This window comes from Brugia malayi, assembly GCF_000002995.4.
Source record: "Brugia malayi strain FR3 genome assembly, contig: Bm_v4_Chr4_scaffold_001, whole genome shotgun sequence".
Classification (NCBI taxonomy): Eukaryota; Metazoa; Nematoda; class Chromadorea; order Rhabditida; family Onchocercidae; genus Brugia; species Brugia malayi.
Window position 1 is genome coordinate 4,785,169 of NW_025062478.1, and position 25,062 is coordinate 4,810,230.

At 31.0% G+C, this 25,062-nt stretch overlaps 5 protein-coding genes across 6 annotated transcripts; all 5 read left to right on the forward strand.

The window, feature by feature from the left end:
* Nucleotides 1-388: 388 nt before the first annotated feature.
* Nucleotides 389-1,401, forward strand: Bma-snb-1 (Uncharacterized protein; the record flags this gene model as incomplete). Its single annotated transcript, XM_001902048.1, has 3 exons — nucleotides 389-505; nucleotides 836-907; nucleotides 1,261-1,401. 3 exons carry the CDS (start codon nucleotides 389-391, stop codon nucleotides 1,399-1,401), a joined length of 330 nt encoding a protein of 109 aa, XP_001902083.1.
* A 1,979-nt stretch (nucleotides 1,402-3,380) lies between these two features.
* On the forward strand, nucleotides 3,381-5,904 carry Bma-syx-18 (Uncharacterized protein; the record flags this gene model as incomplete). Its single annotated transcript, XM_001902047.2, has 7 exons — nucleotides 3,381-3,531; nucleotides 3,727-3,906; nucleotides 4,160-4,302; nucleotides 4,599-4,702; nucleotides 5,097-5,275; nucleotides 5,401-5,651; nucleotides 5,716-5,904. 7 exons carry the CDS (start codon nucleotides 3,381-3,383, stop codon nucleotides 5,902-5,904), a joined length of 1,197 nt encoding a protein of 398 aa, XP_001902082.1.
* A 3,523-nt stretch (nucleotides 5,905-9,427) lies between these two features.
* On the forward strand, nucleotides 9,428-11,960 carry Bma-erfa-1 (Uncharacterized protein; the record flags this gene model as incomplete). The annotated part of the gene is made up of 10 exons (XM_001902046.1): nucleotides 9,428-9,525; nucleotides 9,623-9,798; nucleotides 9,929-10,078; nucleotides 10,225-10,353; nucleotides 10,457-10,647; nucleotides 10,715-10,870; nucleotides 11,231-11,360; nucleotides 11,435-11,499; nucleotides 11,669-11,816; nucleotides 11,881-11,960. 10 exons carry the CDS (start codon nucleotides 9,428-9,430, stop codon nucleotides 11,958-11,960), a joined length of 1,323 nt encoding a protein of 440 aa, XP_001902081.1.
* A 2,170-nt stretch (nucleotides 11,961-14,130) lies between these two features.
* Bm13739 (Uncharacterized protein) lies at nucleotides 14,131-16,270 on the forward strand (the record flags this gene model as incomplete). Of its 2 annotated transcripts, XM_001902045.1 has the most annotated exons (7): nucleotides 14,131-14,280; nucleotides 14,390-14,548; nucleotides 14,802-14,958; nucleotides 15,201-15,358; nucleotides 15,453-15,541; nucleotides 15,890-15,984; nucleotides 16,116-16,270. In XM_001902045.1, 7 exons carry the CDS (start codon nucleotides 14,131-14,133, stop codon nucleotides 16,268-16,270), a joined length of 963 nt encoding a protein of 320 aa, XP_001902080.1. The 2 variants fall into 2 exon arrangements, with proteins under 2 accessions (XP_001902080.1, XP_042937576.1); XM_043081642.1 differs by lacking the exon at nucleotides 14,131-14,280 and having other exon boundaries at nucleotides 14,438-14,548.
* A 5,981-nt stretch (nucleotides 16,271-22,251) lies between these two features.
* Nucleotides 22,252-25,051, forward strand: Bm10026 (Uncharacterized protein; the record flags this gene model as incomplete). The annotated part of the gene is made up of 7 exons (XM_043081643.1): nucleotides 22,252-22,398; nucleotides 22,578-22,705; nucleotides 23,288-23,461; nucleotides 23,732-23,819; nucleotides 24,131-24,305; nucleotides 24,385-24,613; nucleotides 24,859-25,051. 7 exons carry the CDS (start codon nucleotides 22,252-22,254, stop codon nucleotides 25,049-25,051), a joined length of 1,134 nt encoding a protein of 377 aa, XP_042937577.1.
* Nucleotides 25,052-25,062: the final 11 nt, after the last annotated feature.

Sequence of the window (25,062 nt, forward strand, 5' to 3'; positions counted from 1 at the left end):
ATTACCTTAACATTTTGTTGTCAAAGCACATGTCATGTAATTTATTTCAGGTAGAATATTAACGTGAACAATCTGCTTCACATAATCCATATATTGTCATGTTTGATTTCTGCTTAATTTTTATGATGCTAGGCGACGTTTGTTTCCAGATAAAGTAATGTTTTAGTTTTGGTAAATCTAGGTTTTTTGGAGGTTCCTATGCAGATACCTCGGTAACAAAAATGTTTCAACGCTAATGTCACGCCTGTCCTTTAAATTACTTTTCATTCTCAGTCATCTTGATGCGCTCCGTATGTTGGTTCCATTTTGCTGTGATCCTTGCGTTGAAGTTTGTACATAAAAATGTTGCATTAATTCGTGTTGTTTTGTAGGTTAACTATTTGGAGAAATGGAAGCGGGCGGACAGGAAGGCGGCTTGCCCGGAGCGAGCCAAGGAGCTAGGCCATCGAATAAACGCCTGCAGCAAACTCAGGCCCAGGTGGATGAAGTTGTTGGAATCATGAAAGTAAGCTTGTACTTTTTAGTTTACACAGGGAAATGAGAAAAATCGGTGTGAAAGTTGCCACTCTGTTAGGTAATTGATTTTTCTGTTAAGACAATACAACAAGTATTGTAAGTACGGAAAAGTTGACATATTTTATTGTTCACAGCGAAAGTAATATTGCTCATATATTGCATTGTATTTCTTTCTGATAAATTTACTCTTTTGCATATTCTGTTTTTGTAATTACTTAATATAATTATTAGAGATACAGGGATAAGAAATAGTGCAGGGAAATTTTGGATGGAATCCGAAAATTGAATTATGTGAAGTTTTATCAACGAATTTTTGCAGGTAAATGTGGAAAAAGTATTGGAACGTGACCAGAAGTTATCACAGTTAGATGATCGTGCAGATGCTCTTCAGGTTTGTTTGCAAAAATGTGTGTCGTCATCGACGGCGGAAAGAAGAAATGAATTAGTTTCACTTTTGCCTCTTATTATTCATTAATATGGTTAATATTGCATGCTTTTGGCATTTATTGCATTTTCCGCTTTGTGTTCGTTTTGGTTTTCTCTTTCTCATATATAGGTGTCCAGCTAGATCTCAGTACATTGATTGAATGGAAAAAATAATTTGTAAAACTTGTTTGAAAAATTTATCGTTACATTGTGGAATAAGGTTGTAGGATAATATTGCTGAGGAGGGGGAAGCTGCTTAATATATTGCATTTTATATATAGTATTTCATTTCTGCAAAACTGTCACTATTTATTATAGGAGGGTGCATCACAGTTTGAGAAATCAGCTGCAACATTAAAACGGAAATATTGGTGGAAGAATATCAAAATGATCATTATTATGTGCGCTATTATCGTCATACTCATCATAATCATCATTGTTTGGGCAGGAAATAAATAAAAGGATGAAGAACTTAAAAACCCATTCCTGAGGATTTGTACGCACACATACAGATACACTGCTGTTGTTCTCGAATGTATTTTTTCTTTATTTTTCGCTTCTCATTTTTTTTCTGAATGTTTAAATTTTTTTTCCGGATTTTTAATTGTTGCACTGGATATAGATAACATATTTCTCACTAGTAGAGGTTTTTTTTTTTTCAAACTTTCTTCAATAAAATTTAGATTTTCTTTTCATTTATGTACGAAAAGAAGCTCAGAAATGGTGAAGAGAGCAAAACTATTTCTGTGCATTTTTCGTGCCATAGCTCTAGGAAACATCCTTATTTATTCAGTGGATTAAATTGTATTTGAAATATTGAGATTGTATATGGAAACTGTCTCAGCAATAAATCTTAGGTTGCAGTAAATTTGTTTGCTTAGTTTTTGTTCTTCTGCTTGAAATTTCGAAATTGATCAGTCTGCATAAGGTAATGTTGAAGACCTAAGTTTTTTTAGTTTGTTTGTAAGCTTTTTATGTATTAAAAAATCAATTTTAGCTTTATTAGAATCTTTGTCTTTTCCCAGCTGTCTTTTTCATATTATCCACACTCACATGCATCATGGTTGCATGTCTGTTTTCCATCAAAAATAAATATTTTTTTTTAATTCCATAAGGTTCGGTTACCTTCTCCTTCTTTGTTAAGTCGATATCATTTGAATTTGGAAAAGTAAGAAGTGGGCAGGATTCGATAAATTAATAATATTTTCGTGAAAAAATACTTTTCATTATTCATATTGACTTTAGGTTGAAGTGTTGGAAACATGATCGAAATTTTTGCCTCGCCATGTAGTAGTTGTCCTCTGTGTATGACAGCCTTTGCACTGTATAAATCATTTGTTTTTTTTTTTTTTTTTTTTATTTTTTATTATTCTAATAATTTTTTATGATAAATTCACAAGCGTATCACCTACTTGCAATTATGATGTAATTTCCATTCTTCCCTTTAATTTATGTACCATTTTGCATATTCTGTTAACTTGATCATTACAAACATTATTATAACAGTTATCTCCTTCGTTTCTTTTTTCTTTTGCGAATAAAATTTAACTCTTGATTTATCATTTTTTCATGGTGACGGTTTTTAAACGAAGTAATTTTATATTAAATGAGTTTTAGGAGCTATTAATTAGCAAACAATAAATGCAAATAAAATATCCGGAACCCTATATGGTGGGAACAGAATTCATATTTGAGAAATGACGTCAAGGCAGAGAGATGTCGTATACATTTTCATTTTGCTTATTTTGTAGTACTCATTGGTGAGAAAAGATTACGTTTTTATTTTCGCATGAAGGAAAAAGCGGAAATTTGTGAGTTGGTTTCATGATTTTTGCAAGTCTTAATTTTAGGCTATGTGGTTGCTAAAATGAAATTAGTATAAAGAGATGCCTAGTGATGAATAAATAAGTTTGTGAGTCGTTTAGGATGGGTTTCACCGAAAGTAGCAAGAAATAATAGCACTTATTACCTATTTAATGTTCTTTGCATTTGACCATTCACTGCATTTGACTTATATGTCTCCCAGGTTTCACTTTTATATACTGCAAGGCAGTTAAAATACCGATGGGATTATCCATCCCAGTTTTTTCTATTTTGCCGTTGGTGCTGTGTAAGCCAACGTATTTGGTGTTTAGCATGACTTTAGTTCCTGTAACTAAACGTCGCTATATCTTTTTCTTGTTTTTCATATCATATTAGTGATTTAAACAAAACGATGTTTGTTTTGCAATATGTTAAAAGTAAGTCCATGAATTATTAAAGTATTTTTTACGGCAAATGAAGCAATGTTATGATTACAATGTTATGCCATTGAGTTTACAGTTATGAGGGTAATGGAGTATAGAAGGTAGAACTCATATGATACATCGAAGGATTGATTTCAGACTTTTAAATTTCTAGGTTTCAACAAGGTGCGTACCATAAGAGTGTAGGTCACTATGCCAATAGACAAAACACCGTTGTTTCGTGCTCAAGTGAAAATGATACGAACACAGGAAACAGTGCGATTAAAACGAGCTCAGATGCAAAAGCAGGAGCAGCAGCACCAGCAACAACAACAAACAAAAAATTCTCATAGCAGCTTCGACGGCAAGTAATTCATCCAGGTTTCAGATTTCCCGAATTTTTTAAAGTATTATTTTTTTAAAGTGTTCTATGTTTCAATATATGTGAATTCCCTACTGTTTTCTAAATTTGTCGATAGTTGATTCATCGAAAATCGTTAAGCTAATTCGAAATTTTTTAGGACTTATGCTTAAGGGCACGATTATTTTCTTTCTTTAGAAAAATTGGAGAAAACATCATCGCGCAATCTCTCGAATCTCAGTTTTATATCATGTACAGTTGAAGCTCAAAGAATTCGTCGGGAATTAATCGCTCTTCGAAGTATAGTTATCAGTGGAAGAAAGAATTATGTTTCCGATATTGGTCATTCTAGACGGCTAATAGCGTCGTACACAGACAGTAAGCTTAGCTTATTTTTTTACAGACTCGTAGTATTTGATAATAAAATTAGTATGAGTGTTAGATGTTGTTCACTAATCTGACTGTAAATGCAGTTGTCTTAGCTGCAAAATAATTTATATATAACTTATTTTCTGTCATTGTGCATTCTTTTCAGAAAAAATCAAGTATAGCTCGTCTGTATAATACGGTGGAAATGATTTCGATAATACCGATCTTCACCTACTTACGCAATTAATCATACTATTTGTAGGTATGAATGATTTTGAACGAGACGAACTGGATGCAAAAATTAAGGAAATGATGCAAGATTGCATACAATCGATACAAACTTTACAACTCAAAATCAGCAGCAGTAATTTACGAGCTTTTGATGAAGGCCCACATTTGTTCCAGGTGTATATTTTTAGATTTCCTTCAATGAAGCGCGACCCATTTCATCATGATTACGCCATGAAACCAATATCCGTCAAGTTTCACTTCTGTAATATTAATCATCTTGTTCTCCGATCATTCACTGCTAAAAGTCCACTTCGCTTACGGTATATTGTAGCTCATCAGACTTTCACTTCTTTTCTTCGACAAATGTCGAAATTTTTCTAGTGTAATCTGCTAATTTGGATTTTCAGTTTCAATTTATCCAAAAGTGTAGTGCATTATAGTATCTATTATAATATAACAAGCGATTTTAGGTTTTGCGATTGCTTGGCAAGCATCTCAATGGAACCGCAAAAATTGTTGCTGAAATGCGAGCTTTGCGAACAAAGAAGATAAGCAATACTATGCGAACATGCAGGTATCTGTATTTTTATTAATTTGGTTAGTGAAAGAAGTTTCTAGATTCTGATTTGTCGAGATACTGAATACATTTTTGCTACTTACCGTCAAAAGCTGCTTGTCATCACACTGTTAGTTGTAAAAACATTATGTGGTAATTAATGATTTGAGTGCTTCCGTTTGTGTTCTTTTTCAACATCCAGTGCGTAATAGTATCTTCATATTTGTTTCCAAAATTCGAGAGTATGTGTCCGATAGTTTTCCACATCCGATTAACAAGCCAGAGTTCTTAAGAGCTGTAGTTGATGTTGGATTAAATTTTGATATTATTGAATTTCACTGTACTTTGAAATTACTAGAATTTCGATGTATTTTTGTATATACCTGTGCATTTTCTTATTTAATCATTTTAGGTTGGCTACACTAGCACAGTTATACAATATGAAAAAAAAAAGGGATGAACTACTGATGGTTAATGGAAATTCAATTGAAACTAAATCACTGAAGTCGGATATCTCGTCAATTTCAGATTCTGTACTAAATGATGCCATAATTTTTGGCAACGATGGTTTGAGGAAGAGGGTTCCTCAGAGTACGAGCTTCTTTACTATTCTAATCCGATATATATGAACTAGTTTAATCTTAAATTGAAGTCACTTCTGAGAACACCTCGAAATTCAGTTGTATTTTACGCTCATTCGCACAGATGTGTTCTAGATATGAAGAAAGGCGAAATCAGGAAGTTAGAGCAGGATGGATGGTCCGATACGCAAATGACTGGTTTTGAAGAAGTTGAACAAGCAGATGATATGGACGCACTTAATAATTTAGATGACGATGAGCGTGCCCAGCTTATGATTGAAAATGAACGGTTATATTCTCAATCTCTTCAAGTCGATAGCGACATTCAAAGGGTGGAAAAACAGATGGCGGAATTACATCAGTTACAAACGACATTTGCCGAGAAGGTTAACAGATTAATGATTTATTGATTTCGTATTCCTTTTAGTTAATAACTTAGTTAAATTCCAGGTTTCGGAACAAGAAAGGGATATAAATGTTGTGAACGAAACAACATTGCTAACGGTTGAAAATATTCGAATTGGAAACGAACAGATTCGTCAAGCAATCCAAAACATGGCATCTAGACGTGTGATTCTTTTGTTTTGTATTATTGTCCTCACTTTCACGTTACTTTTCTTAGATTGGTATAATCCCTAATAATATAGATTTATTATTTTTCTGAGTAATTGTAATTCACTACTTTTTATTATTTTGCTTTTTTATGCCTTTTTTGGGAGTTTTTGATTTTATATTTCATTATTCTCCTGTTAACCTATCATCGATTATTTCAGCTTTTTTTGTATTATTAGAAAAAAGAAAAAGTGATAAGGAAAGAATTGTGCTGAAGAAAAAATTGTCTGTTTCTCGAACCACATGAAGATTAGAATTTATTAGAGTGCTGTCTACTTTGTGATTATAGTTGATTTTTTTATAGTTTCGAGAACTGCATCTATTAAAAAAAAAAATGTTTGTTTCTGGAAACTACAAAATTTCTTGCTTTTTATGAATAAGCTTTCCTCCATTGTATGGATAAGTGGAAGTTGAAAATAATTTCAGATGGGTAGATTTGATTTAGGAACGGTGAATGTAATGGAAGATGATGTAGGAATGATAGTGTTATGATTGTATATTTGAGAATCCATATATTTAACTACTGTGAATATCATTTTAATCAATTTAAATAAGGCAGATAAAAGCTATATATGATTAAAATTCTTTGTTGTGATTGATGACAAATTGATAAACTTTACTGTTATGAGAATGGAATGCAACGATGTTGATTCTTCAGGCATGTTGCAAAGCATTACGTGATTCTTTGTATGATCGGAAAAGGTTTTAGTTGTTATTGATATTTATATAGAAACTTTAGTTATCATATTGAATACATTTCTTCACATGCGCAGATTTTATATCTAAAATGTTTCGACCTTGATAACAATAAAAAGCTTCCTGGAAATCAGAAGGGTAGCAGACTATGAACATTTACTATGTCATGAACATCATATTTATAAAATAGTAAAAATGGGAGGATTAAAGTGAATTTATTGGAAAAAAAGCTAAACCGACTAAATAACTGATGCTATGCTTATATGTCTATAGTATCATATCTGATTTCCTGATTCCAATAATCACTAAATCATCCTATTCTGTTTCCTTTTAAGATGCATAATTCTTTTACACAAATGTTCTCATTCTTTTATAGTTTTTGTCTTTAAGTTATTTTGTTTAAGAGTTGACAGAGATTGGTCTTATCCTATTACGCTGCTATTATTGTTTATAATTAAATACACAGGATGGAATAATTTGAAAAACGAAAGGAGTGCAGAATTGTTATCAGTTGCATCTATGATACCATAATTGTTTTAAATAAATAATTTCATCCGTATTCACTGATCGATAATTTAAAGATGAAATCACTGAATGTAACGAAATATTTTGATTAAACATCAATAGTGTAATATTAGACCATTAAAAATGACACTGAATGAAGGAAAAAATTAATTTGATAATGAAATTGTTTTTGGTGGATTTTTTTTTCTGCTCACAAGATGACATAAATGAAGCATAAATTTTATTCATTTATTTGTATATGTCACTCATCCTGCTTTTTCATCATTTTAGCCTTTTATTTTATCTATCTTTTTTTTTTATACTCCGTGAAGAGAATTGAGATTACAAGATTACTGAGCTATTCCCTAAATATGCACTTTTTTTGAAGGAAAAAAATGAGAGAGAGAGAGAGAGACAGCAAATATTATTCTCAAAAAGATTTATTGCAGAATTATCTTTTAAGTATTAATAGCATTGTTGCAGTCGATAAATCTAATCGATCATGGAAATAAGAATATATATTTTATCAATCATTTCAGTGCGTAATATTTCCCCTACATTATATCATTCTGTTGTAATTTCTTCTTAATTAAGTTCTTTTTCTTCAGTTTAATCTCTTCTTCCTATCACTACTACATATCACAGTGAGTGCATTAATTATTATTTCATGCTAATTTTTTCTGTTTGGAAATTATAAATCAGATTGTAATCTATTGAAATATGAAATGAAAATAATAAGATGTATAGAAATAAGAATATTCTTAGTGTTTGTTTCATATCTCGAATTCATACTTTTTAACGTTATATTATTTGGAAATAAAACAATGCAGAACAATGAGGTAAGGTATATCCGAAAATATAACGTATACTAATAAAGTTGATAAATGTGATAAAATTAATAAAAGTGAGTAAATTGACATTGATAATGTGTAATCATTGATGAGAGCAACAATTTTTAATGTATTCACTTCCACATTCTAATTAATACACGTCAGTGATTAGGATGATTTTTAAGCCCATATTTCTTTTTTTTTTCAAGTTCTTGTTAAATGACCAATATCAGTAGTCCATCATCAGAAGATTACATGAAAAAGATTAGTGATAAACATATCTGATAAGTTAAAAATTAGATTGCTCACAACATAAGTTTATTATATTAATGATATATGCAAATAGGACAATCATAAATTAATATTTTGGTTCTTTGTTAAGTTTCTGATTTTTGCAGAATGTCATTTGTATTTTCATGCATAACACTTAAGTGTTAGCCTTTAATTTGCCGTTTAAAGTCACCCTTTCAAGAAAATTCAAGGAAATCCGTTTCCTGACGCAAACGGACCGGAAACGAGTAGAATACAATTGTCCTATCACTTAGGATTGAAAATTGCGCTGTGTCCCCGCATACGTGCCAACTTTCCTTTTGCAGTTTTCCCAAAAATTTGCAGTCATTGTCTTTAGTGAAATACTGAATGGGTGTTTTTGTGGTGAGTTGTATGTTCAGGGAACTGAGGTTCTTCTGGGAGGTTAAGTACCATAGTTACTACCAAGATGAGTTACCGTGGTAGTTATCTCTTTTCTCTCTGATTCGCTTCATTTGCCAATTATCTCTTTGACATGTATTGTTAATTTCTTTCATTTCTCTAAACATCAAATGTATATTACATGGTTTTCATTTTTCCAATATGTTAGTTAGATTGTCATCTTTACAAGAAAAATTCCGCCAGACTTTTTTAACGTTCAAGCAATTATTAAAACTGTCTGCTCTAAGATTTTTCATTGCTCCTTCAAGGGATACAGTTTTTAGATTCTAGAGAACAATATTTTATTCAAATTTATGAAGTTTGTATCAATTTACATTCTGTTAAGGTTTTCTATCACCAAAATACTGGCGAAATTATTGATTATTCCCTTCCGTTTAATGACCCTGTTTTCCATCATTAAGTGTTTTGACATCATCTTTAAAATATTGTACAGTGATTAACAACTCTTTAGCTTAATCAGTGGATCCTGATAGATGAGTGAGCGACTAGTGTTACACAATGCGCTTGGATATTTGCTGTAAAGTTTCTATAATGGAACAAATATCAAAGCGTGACTATCATTATTATGAAGTATTAAAATAAGTTGGGAAATGGATGACATTTGGGAACAAATTAGTGGAATCCATGCGTACTTTAATGCGTAAGACTTGATAGCCGACGATTAACGGAACAGTCGACCTATGTGTTTTACAATTATTCATTGCATATTCTATATTAAACTGATAAATTTTCAGTCAGTTAGGACAGCATTAACTTTCTTGACGTTGTGAAACCAATTAGGCGAGAAAGAAGCATAAACGTTGATAGTTATGTCTGTACCATCTGGTTCCGGTGAAGATGCAGCAGATCATAATGTTGAAGTGTGGAAAATCAAGCGCTTGATTAAAAGTTTGGAGATGGCTCGAGGGTTAGTGATTGGTTCAGTCTTCGATGCATAGAGTAATCTGTTTAAAAATAGAAGCTGGATTAAAAGTTGTTTAAAATGAAGAAATGGAAATATCCAGGAATGGGACATCAATGATTTCTCTGATAATACCTCCGCGAGACCAAATTGCGCGCATTTCAAAAATGTTGGCCGATGAATATGGTACTGCTTCAAATATCAAATCTCGAGTGAATCGGTTATCTGTTTTGGGTGCCATTACGTCGGTGCAAGGAAGGCTAAAACTTTATAACAAGGGTTAGTTCATTTCTTGAAATACAGGTTATTGTGTTAATGAGATACGCATGGCGTAATGTCGAGTGAGAGATTGGCGTATCATGTAGTCGAAAAAAATGGTCTAGTGATTTACAGTAATTGTTATTTTCAGTACCAACAAATGGTCTAGTGATTTACTGTGGCACAATTGTAACGGATGAAGGCAAGGAGAAGAAAGTGAACATTGATTTTGAACCATTCAAACCAATAAATACTTCGCTTTATCTCTGTGATAACAAGTTCCATACGGAGGCACTACAAGGTGTGTATTAATGTTGTCCGATTAATTTTTTCAAAATGTTTAGATTCAATAACATTACAATAAGATTTAATAACACGCAAACATGAGATTGTGTGTTTTCATATCTTTGCTTTTGGTTTTTGAGAAATATTCTTCCTCTCTTGCAGCTCTTTTGGCTGATGACAATAAATTTGGATTTATTATAATGGATGGCAATGGGTCATTATTTGGGACATTGCAGGGTAATACACGTGAGGTGCTGCACAAATTCACGGTTGATTTACCGAAAAAGCATGGTGACTCTTGTTTTCATTTTGATATATTAGAAGGGGTTGTTTTTTAATATAACGCTTTATCATACTGTTAATTATTGTTATATCGAATTTTTGCACATTTCAGGTCGTGGTGGACAATCTGCATTGCGTTTCGCGCGACTTCGTATGGAGAAACGTCATAATTATGTCAGAAAGGTTGCGGAAACAGCTGTTGAAATATTTATCCGAAATGATAAAGTAAATGTAGCGGGATTAATTCTTGCTGGTAGTGCAGATTTCAAGACGGAACTTGGCCAGTCTGATATGTTTGATCAGGTGAGTAGTGATTTCTAACAATGGATCAAGCGTATTTTTATTAACGATCGACCTTCATTGTTTGCAGCGACTCCAAGCAAAAATTATTAAGACGGTAGATATTTCATACGGTGGCGAGAATGGGTTTAATCAAGCAATTGAACTGGCTGAAGATGCATTGGCTAATGTAAAATTCATCCAAGAAAAGAAGTTAATTAATGGGTATTTTGATGAGATTTCGCAGGTACTTTAAATTCATTTACTTTTTTTTTTATTTTTTCGAAAAAAAGTTCCCTGGAAGTATTGCATAATGAAATTTATTTGTAAGATAAGTTTTAGAATTAAAGGATAGCTTTCGAAGTCTGTGAATAGACTTTTATTTTCCCTTTTTCTTCATATTTTCATGCAGTAGTAGTTTTTTTTTTATTGTTTTTGGAAGTTAGTAATTGTGCTGTGTGTCTTGCACATCTCAAAGTCAGACTTCCGAAATTAAAGTGCATGTCGTCTGCGGGTTCAACACTTAATAATAGTTGAAACCTGTTCACTACTGCACTACACTTAACCCCTTTATTCCATATGAAATCAGCAAATATATATGTTAAAGGATTCTGGAAAATATGTTTATGGTGTGACAGACACACTGCAAGCGTTAGAAATGGGTGCTGTAGAAACGCTGATTTGTTGGGAAAATTTAGACATTGTACGATATCAGCTTAAAAATCCGGTTACCGGAGGTATTCGTTTTTATTCGTTCAGATATAAACTAGATTATTTTTTGTTCCATTAGATTGATTTTTGCGTTTTCTAGAAGAGAAACTGCTATACTTGGATCCAGATCAAGAAAAGAATAAGACGCATTTTACTGAATCATCCGTATGTTATTTTATTTTCTGGAAAAATAACGTTACAGAAAATGTGACGAGTGACCATTCCATTCATTGCAGCATTTCAGCATGTGTGAAGAAGAAATATTTCATTAGTCATGTCCGTAAATTTTGAAGGAGGGGTTATTCAAATAAAAAAAAATCGATATGATTTTTAGACTGGTGTGGAATTAGAACTTATGGATTCAATGCCGTTATTGGAATGGTTAGCGAACAATTATAAATCATACGGTGCAGCTTTGGAAATTGTTACAGATCGATCACAAGAAGGAGCACAATTTGTTCGAGGCTTTGGTGGTATTGGAGGTGCTGTTTGTTCTTTGCAAATGTTTTGATGATTTGTTATTCACCTAATATAATTTATTTACAGGTCTTTTGCGTTATCGCGTAGATTTCCAGCTGAATGATCTAAATGACGGCATTGAAGATATCAATCTTGATGATTATTGACTATATTCGGTGGCTAGTCGCGATTGCTGTTTCATTTCTGGAGATTTTTTATGTATGTTATATAATTTCTGGAAGGGATTGATTCCTCTTTTTCAAGACAAAGTGATAATTTTAGATTAAGAGATTCCAAAATATTCTTTCTAGATTGGATCATTATTATTTCGTGTTCGGTCCACATCTTTTCTTTGTTTTGCATGGCAGTAAAAATCATTTATTTTTATTGCTCTGGGAAGATTTATCAGTTTCTTTATTCCGAATCTGAAAATACTTGTATTATGATCGCGACAGCCACCGATTCGTCGTGCCATTTGGCAAGGTGCATATTTTTCTTATTGAAAAGGAATAGTAACCATTTTCTGTTTATCGAATTCGCTCTTTATAATTTGACCCATGATATCGTGAAAATTGACTTGTTTGACTTTTGGGACTGTTTTGTTATTTATGTAGCGACTATTTTTAAAGGTTATAGTGTTGAACACTACTTTTTTTTTTTATTATCCTTGTTTTGGGAATCTTTTTCTAAAATGCTATTTTTAAGTTGCTGCAGTCGGAGACGAGGTGCTCAAGGAAGCAGCTCATTCTCTGCTTACAAAAAGAAAACTATACCATCTATAGAAATAGATTGCAAGCATGAGTTTGCTGGTTGCACTTTGTTACCGACTTGGCTTAACCAAAAAAATTGAATTCGCAGGTATAGTTTTTTTTTTTTTTTTTGTTCTGTTTTTTCTTATTTTATGGTAGATAGAACTTACTTGTAAGGTTTTAGGTTTAAGTGGGTATAAAGTTTGACTGGATTCGGTCTTGATAGATACCAACCTATATGAGCTTATAACGGGAATTGTTAGGTTAATTATCACTTTGTATAACTTCATGTTCACTCATTTGTTGAAGTTTTTTTTTTTTTACATTTTGAATTTTCAGAATAAGTTGTGGCGAAGGGGAGAATTGAACAAGCATAAAGAATGTATTGCATGTCCAATGAAGAATTATATATTACGAGTTTCCTATTTCTCCTTTTTCAGAAACTAATTCCGCCTTTTTTGCTTCATAGTAGTAGTAAGAGCAGCGGAAAGGCTGTCAGATATATTTTTTCTATATTTTTACCGGAACTAATTAGTTTCTTAGAAGGTTTGTACCGCGATAGGAAAATGTAATTGTAGCAAAGGAAACTACTTAACTTTTTGCATGGGAAATAAAGTATGGTTGTTTCACGAAAATGTTTTTCTTTCTTCATTTTGCTTTATCGTTCAGTTGCTTCTATGTTCTCCTTAAAGTTATTTAATGTTCTCGTAAGTTGCTATTAGTGGGATTTTAAAATTATTCTTAACTGTTATTCCTTGCCTGAATAAGTTGGTTTCGTTAATATTCCTATCTGGTTGATTGTTAGCTTCTTTTTCTCTCATAAATAAAATATTGTTATAATTTGTTATTCGAAGAAAATACACAAAAGCAAAGAACACTTGAACATTAATGTTTTGCAGAAATTATAAGGAGACGTTCTACTTTATTATCACTGAGAATATTTGTTCATATAGACGTTCTACTTTATTATCACTGAGAATATTTGTTCATATACTGAGATAGTTTTAGATTCCGGTCTTGGTTTTTATTTGTTTTGATTTATGGTAAAGGAGGTTTAATTGTATAAGGTAGAAATTAAAAGTAGGAAGTGCGAGTTAAAGAGGTCTTTTTACTTTTCAAGTATTGTAGTTCTGCTTGAATTCAAAAGAATCAGTACGAACAATAATTCGAGGAGTAACATACTGAAAAGAAATACCGTTTCATCTGCATTTTTAATACTGCGGTAGGAGTAATGGGTTTTATCATTGAAGAAGTGCGTTTTGAGGAGTGCTATGTTATTACTGAATAGATATTTTGTTTTTAAAATCTTAATTATGAAGCAAACGAATAGTAATTTCTTTCACCACATGGGTGTTTTGAGATTTTGAGTTATGCTAAATGCATTGAGGGAAATTAAACACTTATACGAAGCAATTTAAGTTTTTTTTTTTTTTTTTGACGTAGTAAAAAACTTAAAATAATGCTTTTGAGAATTGTCCGTGATGGGACCCTAAAGCTTGATAAAAGTTGAAGTGGTTACCGCGTTGAAAATTCAGAAAGAAAAATAACGTTGAATTCTGTAGCTTCAAGCTACGAGAACACCATAAAAATGGTTTCGAACTACGAGAGCGCTGTAACTAACGTGACACTTATTACGGGTTCCGTCATACTTGTTTCTTCACTAGTGCTATATCATTTTTTATATCGACGTAGTGGTATCCACTGTAAACTCTATTCGCTTTTTGGTATTACGAGAAAGGTGAGGAATTTAAAGATTCCTTAACAATAAGTTTTATTTAGTACTTTTATAGAAGCCAAAACTTCTTGGATGAATCATGGATACGATTCTCAACTTCAACTTATTTCAGAAATTAATAACTCTTGTGGATTCGGAAGCAACATATCCTCTAGCTTTAATGCAAAAAGAAATTGTTAACCACGATACGCGAAGATTTCGTTTCAAGCTACCCACTAATGAGCACGTTCTTGGCTTGCCTGTTGGCCAACACATCCACCTTTCTGCAAAGGTGTGCGAGAATATTTGAATTGTGCGAGAATATTTGAAGTTCTATCTCAGTCTGTAATTCGGAACTAGAAGCGTAAAACACAAAAAGTTTGAGATATGCCATGGTTTTATATCATCCTGCATTGGAACTCCTGTTGTACATGGAATAATTTTTGCAAGTTCAAAATGAAAATTTTCAACATGTAATATCTTGAAAAGTCGATTCCACATGTTGATTTTTATATAATGCAGCTTTTGGAATAAGATGATTTTAGATAAACGAAAAGCTTGTTGTTCGTCCATATACTCCAATTTCATCCGATGATGACAAAGGATATGTCGATTTGATGGTCAAGATTTATTTTAATAACGTTCATCCCAAGTTTCCGGATGGTGGAAAGATGACACAGTATCTTGAGAAAATGAAGATAGGTATAGATTTGATAACAGAATAGATGGATAGGAGTATATCTATACGAGATAAATTTTTACCATAAGTTATGATCAGTTTCATTTTCATTTCTTAATTTTTTGAATACCTTAGTTGCTTTCCATCACGGAGGAGATGTGATTGATTACGAAAGTTAGTTCTGACACTCCTAATTGATATCATGAGGTGTGTAAAAAGTCATTTATCTCAAGTGACTATGGTATTATTGTTGACATAATGTCAGGTGAAACAATTAATTTTCGCGGTCCCTCGGGATTAATTGTTTATGAAGGGAATGGATCCTTTGCTGTGAAGTCAACGAAAAAAGCAGAACCGAAAAGTCATGTGTACAAAAATATTGGTATGATTGCTGGCGGCAGCGGTATCACGCCAATGTTGCAAGTAAAATATTGGTGGTATTATGTTTTGTTATCATACAGATCTTTTTAATTGGTTAATAGTGTAGTAATTTGAATAGCGAGAAATATATTTGTAGATTATCTCAGCAATTATGAAAGATCCGGATGATTGTACCAAGGTTTCATTGATTTTTGCTAACAAAGATGAATCCGATATATTGCTTAGGTATGTTTTGTACAAAATATGTTATGGTTTAGATTTATTGAAATTTGTTAATGTGAAGTTGTTATAATGATATGATTTATGTATTCTTGTGAGATACGTTAGTTATGGCTTAATTAGCACTTTGGCTTATTACAAATGGATGTCTGGGCCCATTTTTAGTATGATGGTTTTAATCGTCTTTGTTCTTCCCATATAGAATAGGTAGTTATCTATGATTTAATGTTAACTTGTCTTGATTTCTTAGTTTAGTAAGATTATTTGATCTTCGTAATATTTTTTTCAGATGATGGAGGTCCTTTTCTGGATTATATTCTTTCGAAATGAAGCCATAATTAAATCAATTTTTAGAGATGAGTTAGATAGGTTAGCTGCGGAGCATTCAGAGAAGTTCCGTGTGTGGTACACCATCGATCAGGCAAAACCTGGCTGGATATACTCGACAGGTCCAATTATCGAAATCATAGAAAATAAGTAGGAAGGGTGTAGGAATGTCATTGATACATGCGCATCAGTTAAGTTTATTCCGATAGTGAATATAACGCGTCATAAATTCTTCACTATCAGATATTTATAGGATTTGTGAACGCAGAAATGATTCAAAAGCATTTGCCGGAACCTGGAAGTGGCACGGTAATTTTGATGTGCGGCCCACCGCCAATGATCAAGTTTGCCTGTACACCAAGCCTCGATAAGTTAGGTTATTCGGAGAGTGACCGTTTAATTTTTTAAGTTTTTGGTCATTAGTGAGTTTAAAAGTTTCCATTATTTTATAAGTATTTTATAACTATCTCCGTATTTGACAGGAATAGTTGTTCAAATTTTATTTACTGGCATGAATAAGCTTTTATACTTTAGTAATGCTCTCATCGCATACATGATCTTATGGGAAATAACAGAGTGTGAATGTTTTTTTGTGACTTAAGTTTTTCTATATATTAAATAAGCTGTTGAATTTCTCTTATTGTATCATTTGTTTCATATAAAATAAAATTTCTCTTTTTTTTTTTTTTTGAGAAATTGAATGCAAGTTTTACCCTATCAGCGTTAACATATATCAAAGGCATTATTCAGTGTAGTTGTTAAACTATCCCATCTCTTAGTTCAGCTAATGCTATTCAAGATATGAATAATTCAAATAATCAACGCTTATTTCAAATGGCATTCGTTTTCGGAATTATTGCTGGACGAGAAAACTTTTAAATATTTATTGAAATTCACTGTAGAACATTTGTAGAAATTTTTCATTTGTTTTTTGAATACAAAAGGCATTTTTTATCTTTCATTTATTTGTCTATACATGAATTTTTAACTGATTACATTCAATCGGAAAACTGGTGGTTGAATCACTACTTCTTCTTGCTTCTCCCAAATTTGTATTCATCAGGTCTGGATTCCTGTTCTCATTTTTTTTGATTCGATTCTGAATATTTTCAGGTAACATCCTGAAATGCACTTTTTTCTGCACTTTATCCATCTTAGCAATGGAAATTATTTGAAATACAGAACTACATATTTTTGCGCCTCTGAATAGTCCTCTATATTTTATAGCTATTCAGAATCATTAACCTTAATTAGTTTATGATATGTCACCTTACTTTCCAAGAATGTACCTCTTATATTTGATAACCATAGTTATAGAATATAAGGTAATAAAAGTGAGTCAAAAAGGAGAATTTTTATTTTATCATACCAAGTCAGTGAATAATGCAATTTTTTAAAGTAAAATTGAAAGAATAAATGAGAAAAGAATTAATGAACTTTTAATGTAACACCTTGCCATAAATAAAGTGTTCCGGATTCGGTTCTTTCACCTAAGTTGTTCAAATTATTTCTTTACATGAAAATATCATGTGGTATTCATTCATAAAAAGTCCTTTTGAAACAAATAAATGAATTCAGCCGTCTAATCATTTTATTAAGTGAATTTCTTTCGGTTATTTAATAAAAGATATCATCAGTATATCTTTTATAGATATTCCACGGACTTTACGGAAATTATAAATGGCCTCATCAATTGTAGATGTTATTAATGACTTGAAGGTAACCATTACACACTCTTCTTTCTCTGACAATTTATCTATCTGAAACAAAGAAGTTCTACCATTAATAACTAAATTTCTGAGATGACTAATATCAGTAGTTCATCATCAGAAGATTACATGAAAAAGATTAGTGATAAACATATCTGATAAGTTAAGCATTAGATTGCTCACAATATTTCCGGATGAGCAAGAACTTTTGGGAATTACAGCTGAATAACTGTGCATATTGCTGTAGCAGAATACATTATGATCAAATTTATATAAACATTAATTAAAGGAATAATAATAATTGTGGGATAATATTTGCTTTCTGATTAATAAAAGCATCAAAAGTCTATCTATATAAGCTAATAAGATATTTAATTCATATATAAATGAACTTTTCAATAAAGGAAATGAATGGTTGAAAGGAGGAATATCTTACAAAATTGTTCGTTCATATAAAATGATGTATCCAGCTTATTTTTTTTTGAAAATTTGAACTTTTGAAAATCTTTTAACTTACATTTGAATGATCATTGTAAAAATGCCAACAAATTGAAGTTAACAAAAGGAGGAAGAAATAAAATTAGAATGAAGAAGTTTCAGTTTTAGCCAATTATAATTCACTAAGTAAGTATTGTCTAACTTCAAAATTTCACTTTTAAAAATAAACTGTGGACATTTGTTCTTTCTTTCTTTCATACCTTTTAGCTTAACTGTGATTGATTTCAATATTTTTGAATTACCTAAAAATGTTCACATAAAACATCTGCGAATTCGTTTAAATTTCTGAATTCAGCAAGTGTGCTGACCATTTTAATATATTAGCACTCTCCAATTTCGACTTGCATGCAATTCTGCAAGACAATGAGACTTTCCCATGCAAGTCGTCATGAATGTCTTGCACCGTAGCGAACGCATCGTAATTTGTAATTTGACGTAACGGCAGATGAAAATGTCGATAAAGAATGACGTGACGTTTGATTGAGGAGAATGGTAAAAATATGAATCATTATTTACCTTCCTTAGCAGGCGAACACGTGTAAATTCAATATTTGGTATTTCATCATCAGATATTATGATTATCTGAAATCAATGATCTTTTCATTCAACAATCCATCAGAACTATTTTAATTATATTTAATCGGTCGTTGACTTTGCTTAAAATGCACGAAATATGCTAAATAATGATGGACATTTTGAACTTTGTTAGCAATAAATACTTATAATTTGTGTTGTACTTAATTATCACATTGGATTTTTCCTGAAATGATTTCGACATCAGAATGAACAGTTTTAGCTAAGAGATGTCAAATATTTCTAATGAATTATGTCATAGAACCTATGGATATCATATTAAGATATTCATCAATTTTAGATTTAGTATTGAAATTGCTAATGATATTTCACTGTTGTATTTGCTTATCTGTTCATATATATTACATTTTTCTTATGAAATAAAAGAGAAATTTTATGAATCATAGAAAAAATAAAATTGTTCATCTATTTTTTTTTTTTTTTTTATTCAACGATTTTTAATCCTTTAATGAAATTTCAAAAAATAAAAATAAAAAAAAAACTTTAAATAAGCGATAGAAACAAAAGTGCTAGTGAAAACTTCGAACATACAAATCACATTTAACAGAAATGACCAAACTTTGTTAACGAAAGAATAAGCAGTAAAAATGCAATTATTACTAAAAGCTTATTACAATTTGGTATTAGTAAACGTACAATCAATCAGTCAAGCAAAATTAATTTATCATATTTTGATGAAATAATTCGATCAGATAAATAATCGTAACTGAAAGAAACATTGAGTCACTTTTATATTTAAGTAAAGTCACTGATTCCTTTATTTTTCTTCAAAGTGGAAATGTTTGTACATACTGTCATTAGAACATTTCTATTAGAATCAAAATGAATAGAATTTTCCTATTCTTATTTTTCTTTACTCTTTCCTCTAATTACAATTCTTTTGATTCTACTTACTTTACTGAAATTTCAAATGCATTTGTGACGTTTATGTGAGATATTATGCTGGTAGTGATCGACGTGAAAAGATGATTGATGATTTACGTGAATTGTGAGTATGATTGAATTAAAAGTGAGAAATTAGTTTAGGATTTAATCATATAATTTTTTGAATCAATCGAATATTTGTGCGCAAACAAATCGATCAATTTTTCCCGTTTCTCCATTGATAAAAGTAAAAAAAATCTAATATGACAGTTAAGAATCATGATTTACTACTTATTATTGTAGTGCTTACTGACTTACATAGATTAGTGTGCTGATTTGATTTTGCATTCAATCGATCCAATTAATTTTAATTGTTAGCACTTTTGGTCACTTTGAAAACTTCAATTCAATTATTGCCATCTGTTCTATCATTTGTTTACTTGTAGTCACTCCAGGATCAAAGAATATGCTTTAATCTTTTGTATTGTATAATAATGCACTCATTTTAAATTTAAACAAAACATTGAGCTGAGAAAGGGAAAACAATCCATTGATTTTTTGATATGATCTATTTTTTTAGCGTCACAGTGATAATCTCAACCCTTTTCTTATGATATTGCTTACTGAATTCTGCACTCCTTCTTTTTTGATGTGCAAGCAGAAACAATGAGTGAATTTAACGGATTTTGATACCTTTTATTAATGTTGACATTGTGTAGTTTACACGTACTCAAGATATAATTGAGTACCGCTATTAAAAAAGTAATGAAAGGACGTTTTTGATAGCTCCCAGTCATAAAAAAGGAAATTTGTAGGATTTAGCAGATCTCAGAAGAAACCTTCAATTGTAGTATGACTTAATTCTTCACAAATGATATTTTCCACATCGATGCGCTGCAACGATGCAATATCGATCACAGCAATTACTTTTCTATGTGCATGAAAACAAAAAATATTCATTTTATTTCTAAATTGGTGTGAAGTTTCGTCCGATGTATTAAATCTTCCGAAGAACTAATCACAGAATATATACTTTCATTTTATACGAATCACCCGGTATTACCGAACCAACCAAAATTTTTTTACATTTTTTTTAACTTAATTTCTTCTCTGTTTTTTTCTTTTTTGAATTTGAAAATTTTTCTAATTTAACAAGAGCACACACTGGTGCAAGCTTTAGTGTTAAATGAGAATAGTATTAAAGAAAAGCAAAATTCTGCGACACGTAAAAATACGTATTAAAGAAAATTTGGACTTCATTATAATTCGTGTCCAATTATAATATATCACGGAAATATGAGATACACGTGAACGTAGTAGTTGTATAATGAAAATTATAAGAGATGGAGTAAATAGGCCAAATTGAGACAATTCAAGTTTTGAAATTTAAATCATTCCTACCGAGAATTCAGAAATATAGAAATCTTTTCATTATCAATTATATGTAAGAAAAGAATTTGCAGCAATATTTGGCTAATGGAACTATATTTAAAAACGAAAAATATTGGATATTAAACTGTCATGTTACCTGTAATTTTTGAATGAGAATAGCATCGTTTAATTGAAGTAGAACATAGAAGAAGATAATAAATTGGTTTGAAATGTTCTTTGTTTGGTTTATGAAGTAAATGGCTGATAGAGAATTTAATGAATCTACTCTGACAGCTGTTTAAATAACTTACTGATTAGTGTGTCCTTTCATCTTGAATTTAATGAAAATTTAGGTGAAGTCTTTGCTGTAAGTTTGGATTAGATCACTTGAAAAATTAGAGTACATCAGTTTAATAGTAAACAATGCATCAGAGATTGTGCTTGCATTTATAAACAGTTGCATTTCATATCGTGTTAAAAAAAAAAAAAAAAAAAAAAAAAAAAAAAAAAAAAACAAAAAACATTGCGGAATAATCAACTGTAAAAGTTATATTAAACGTTAAGGAATTAAAAAAATTGACCTACGATGACTTCAACAATGGCTATTTACTGTAAACAATGTGATGACACTTCGAAGAAAACTTTTCGCTTTCTTTTCCTAACAGTTTGACTTCAAATATTTCACTTAGGAAAATAATGCATCATCGTAGAGAGAAATCTTTCGTATTTACTGTACTGATCATTCACAGCTTCATAATTATTTCGATAATTAAGCATAACAATTGCGTCATGTGACAAAGGATAGACACAAATGCATTCTCAACTTAGCATAGAATTTAAGCATCCTTATCTTCAGCATTTCTTTTAATTCGTACATGAAAAGTTTATAATAGGACCTGTCGATTTCCCTAGTATTACGAACATCATACTTCAACAACTTTTTGCAAGTAGCAGATAATATAAAGATTTAAATGACTCTCAGAAATAGCGATTTATAGGTCAGTTGATTAATCAGGTGTAGCAAAAAGATGAAAAGATAATTGAACATTTGCCATGTTTGATCAGATTAAGCCATCCACAGTGAAAGGAATGTTGTCACTCCCATAATAACACAGTACTTTCAATTTAAACAAATTCATGATTTATTAGAGTGATGGTTTTATAGATTTAAGGTTTGTAATTAAGAAGAAAAGTTTATTTTGGCTCAAAAACACACTTTATTTTAGCTTATATTATATTTCTTCTAGAATTCCTGTATTACAATTTTTTTTAAAGAAAAAATTTAAATGTTTTCTTATCAGTGAATCTGCTGAATATGCAAATCAATGGACACATACTATCAGTTGAAGAAGGATGAAATTGCATTTGTTAAAGTTATGCCTTGGTCTTTTTATACTATTTATTATTTTTATCACTTATGTACGATATTTGGAGGATATACGATGGAGGATATTAAATGAATCATTGACTTTGAAACGAATTTTTAACAGATCGAAGTTGGTAAGTTGTTTGTTTTTTTTTTTTTTTTTTTTCATTTTTTAAACTTAGTTTCAATTTTCTTTTATCTTATTAAATTCGATATATTTTCACTTCTATAAAATCATATTAGCCTAAATTCAAATTTCATATCATATTGTCGTTTTTTTTCTTTATCTGACCCTCAAATATTATTGCTTCAGGATCATACATCGTTGGCATCACCACTAATTGTTACTTGGACAAAATTTTTCAGTCAGCCTTGGGCTCAACATTTTGAAGCAAATGTCGGTGGCTGTGCTTACCATTGTATAATTACCGATGATAAAGAGTAAGTGAACCTTATATTATCATTTGTTAGTTTCAACAACTGATAATATTTCATACTGTCATTTTACAAAGTACAAAGCTCCTTCTATTATCAGTTGTTGAAGCAAACATTTTTATCACTTGCAAATATTTGCGATTTTTATGTTTGCTCAAGAAATCGCGACAATGCGAGGAGCCAAAAATCATTTGAACCCATTGCGATGGTTCGATTCTCATTGAAGATTTTGATAAGGCCAATTCACTACTTTTTAAAAATTTTTTTGTAGATGTGAGAATGTGAAGGTCAACTATTTCACTTTTGAAAAGAAAACAAAAAAATAAAAATAAAATAAAATGAAAATTTCAAGACAATCACATATCGATCATCATATTTTAATAAGTCATTTTTGAAAAGAAGGTTTCACTACAGAGTGAAGTGTGACGAAAGATATTTCTGAGAAGTTCGAAATAGACAAAAAAATTAGAAAAACCTCTAAACACAAATATTGTCTCACTGGGAGTAAATAATTTAATTAGATTTATCACTCATACGAGATATCTATTGTAAAAATGATACGATGATAACGTAACATGAATATTACAGACAACTTTTGAAAGCCTCAGCCGTACTGTTTCACATCCGAGACTTAAAGAAATTGCCTAAATTAAGAAATCCGAAGCAATTGTTTGTATTCGTGTTACATGAATCACCTCTGTATACATTTAATCACCTGGATTTTGTGCCAAGCAATTATTTCAACATAACGATGACTTATAGGTCTTCTTCATACTATTTTTAAGCAAATATTTTGTTCGAGTCTTTCTTAATCGAAATGCGAAGAGACGGGAGGTTTCTTGATCACAAATTCTGCAATTCGAACTCACCAGAATTTTCTAAAAATTTTTAGGAAAATGAGCAAAAAGGATTTATATTAATTTAATGAAATATTTTAATAGAGCTAGTAATTTCATAGAGTTAATTCAAGTATTAACAGCAATATATTTAAATTAGCAATTTTTTAAGAACTTTGAATTAACACTATTACAGGCGTGACAGTGACATTTATATACCATATGGTATGATGAAGAAAATAACAAATCTTACACAAAGAAAACAAGTTTGGGATTGGAGTGAAGTTTGTTATCATTTTCTAATATGATAAAATGATTTAAGGTGTGATAACTCACAATATCAAAAACTGTGTTATCATTCTTTATTGAATGATGATCCATTCCTGAATACGAATCCCGGATCGGATTCCTGACTTGTTTTTTGTTGTGGCCGTTAACCATTAGATTTTTATTTAGCAGTTATTCAATAGTAATTTGGATTTCATTTTGCAAAACGGAAATTTCCAAATATAAAATGAAAAATACTAAAGTATTTTTTAATTGATTAAGAATTTCTTTGAGTTCAACAAAAAAAATATTATTTCTCTTTTGAAAGGTAGTGAAGATAGCTAGTAGTAAAGTACGACCCGTATTGCAACTGGTTTCAAATTGTCAAACTAAATCGAAACGTGAACTGTACGTGGAACAACTTCGAACATACATAAATATCACACAACATGGACTATGCAAAAATAGTATTTGTGATGAGAAATGCGAAGTGAAAGAAGCTGGTACATTCATCATTTTAACTTTTTGACTTAATTTTTTACTCTCCGACCTTTGACTATTTCATTTTGTTATAATTTGCAGCGCAGCATCGTTTCTACTTGGCATTCGAGAATAGTGTATGTCGTGATTATATCACTGAGAAACTGTTCAAATGTTTCCTCAGGTTACTGATACCAGTGGTGCTCAAAAGATCCATCTATGAAGGTATTTTACCGCCTGGCTCATTCATTGCTGCAGATGATTTCGCATCTCCACGTGAACTAGCAGAATATCTGCACTATTTGTCAAATAACAACACAGCCTATTTGAGGTACTCCTAATGTTTTACATAATATACGAATAATTCCAAGAAAATAATTCATTTTAGAAAAGAGTCCTTTTTCTCCAATTAAATAATATGAAGCGTCCGATTGTATCCAGAAGTATGCAATGATGAAACATAGCATTATTGATTCATCTCCTCAGTTGATCAATTGATCAATTGATTGTTTGATTGATCGATCGAACTATCGTTGCATTACTTTTATTCTGAAGCCTCTTTCCGACTTTTTTCAGTTATCTGAAATGGACGAGGCATTATCAGAAAACATTCGATGTAAGCAATTTTTGTGAATTATGCAAATATCTACACAGTGATATTGCTAGGACTCGGATAATTCCGGATATCAAAAAGTGGTGGTTTCAAGGGTGTATTGAGAACTATGCTGTCAACTTGCTCGAAAAAGATAAAAGCTTTAGTAACTTCTAACTGTTAGTATG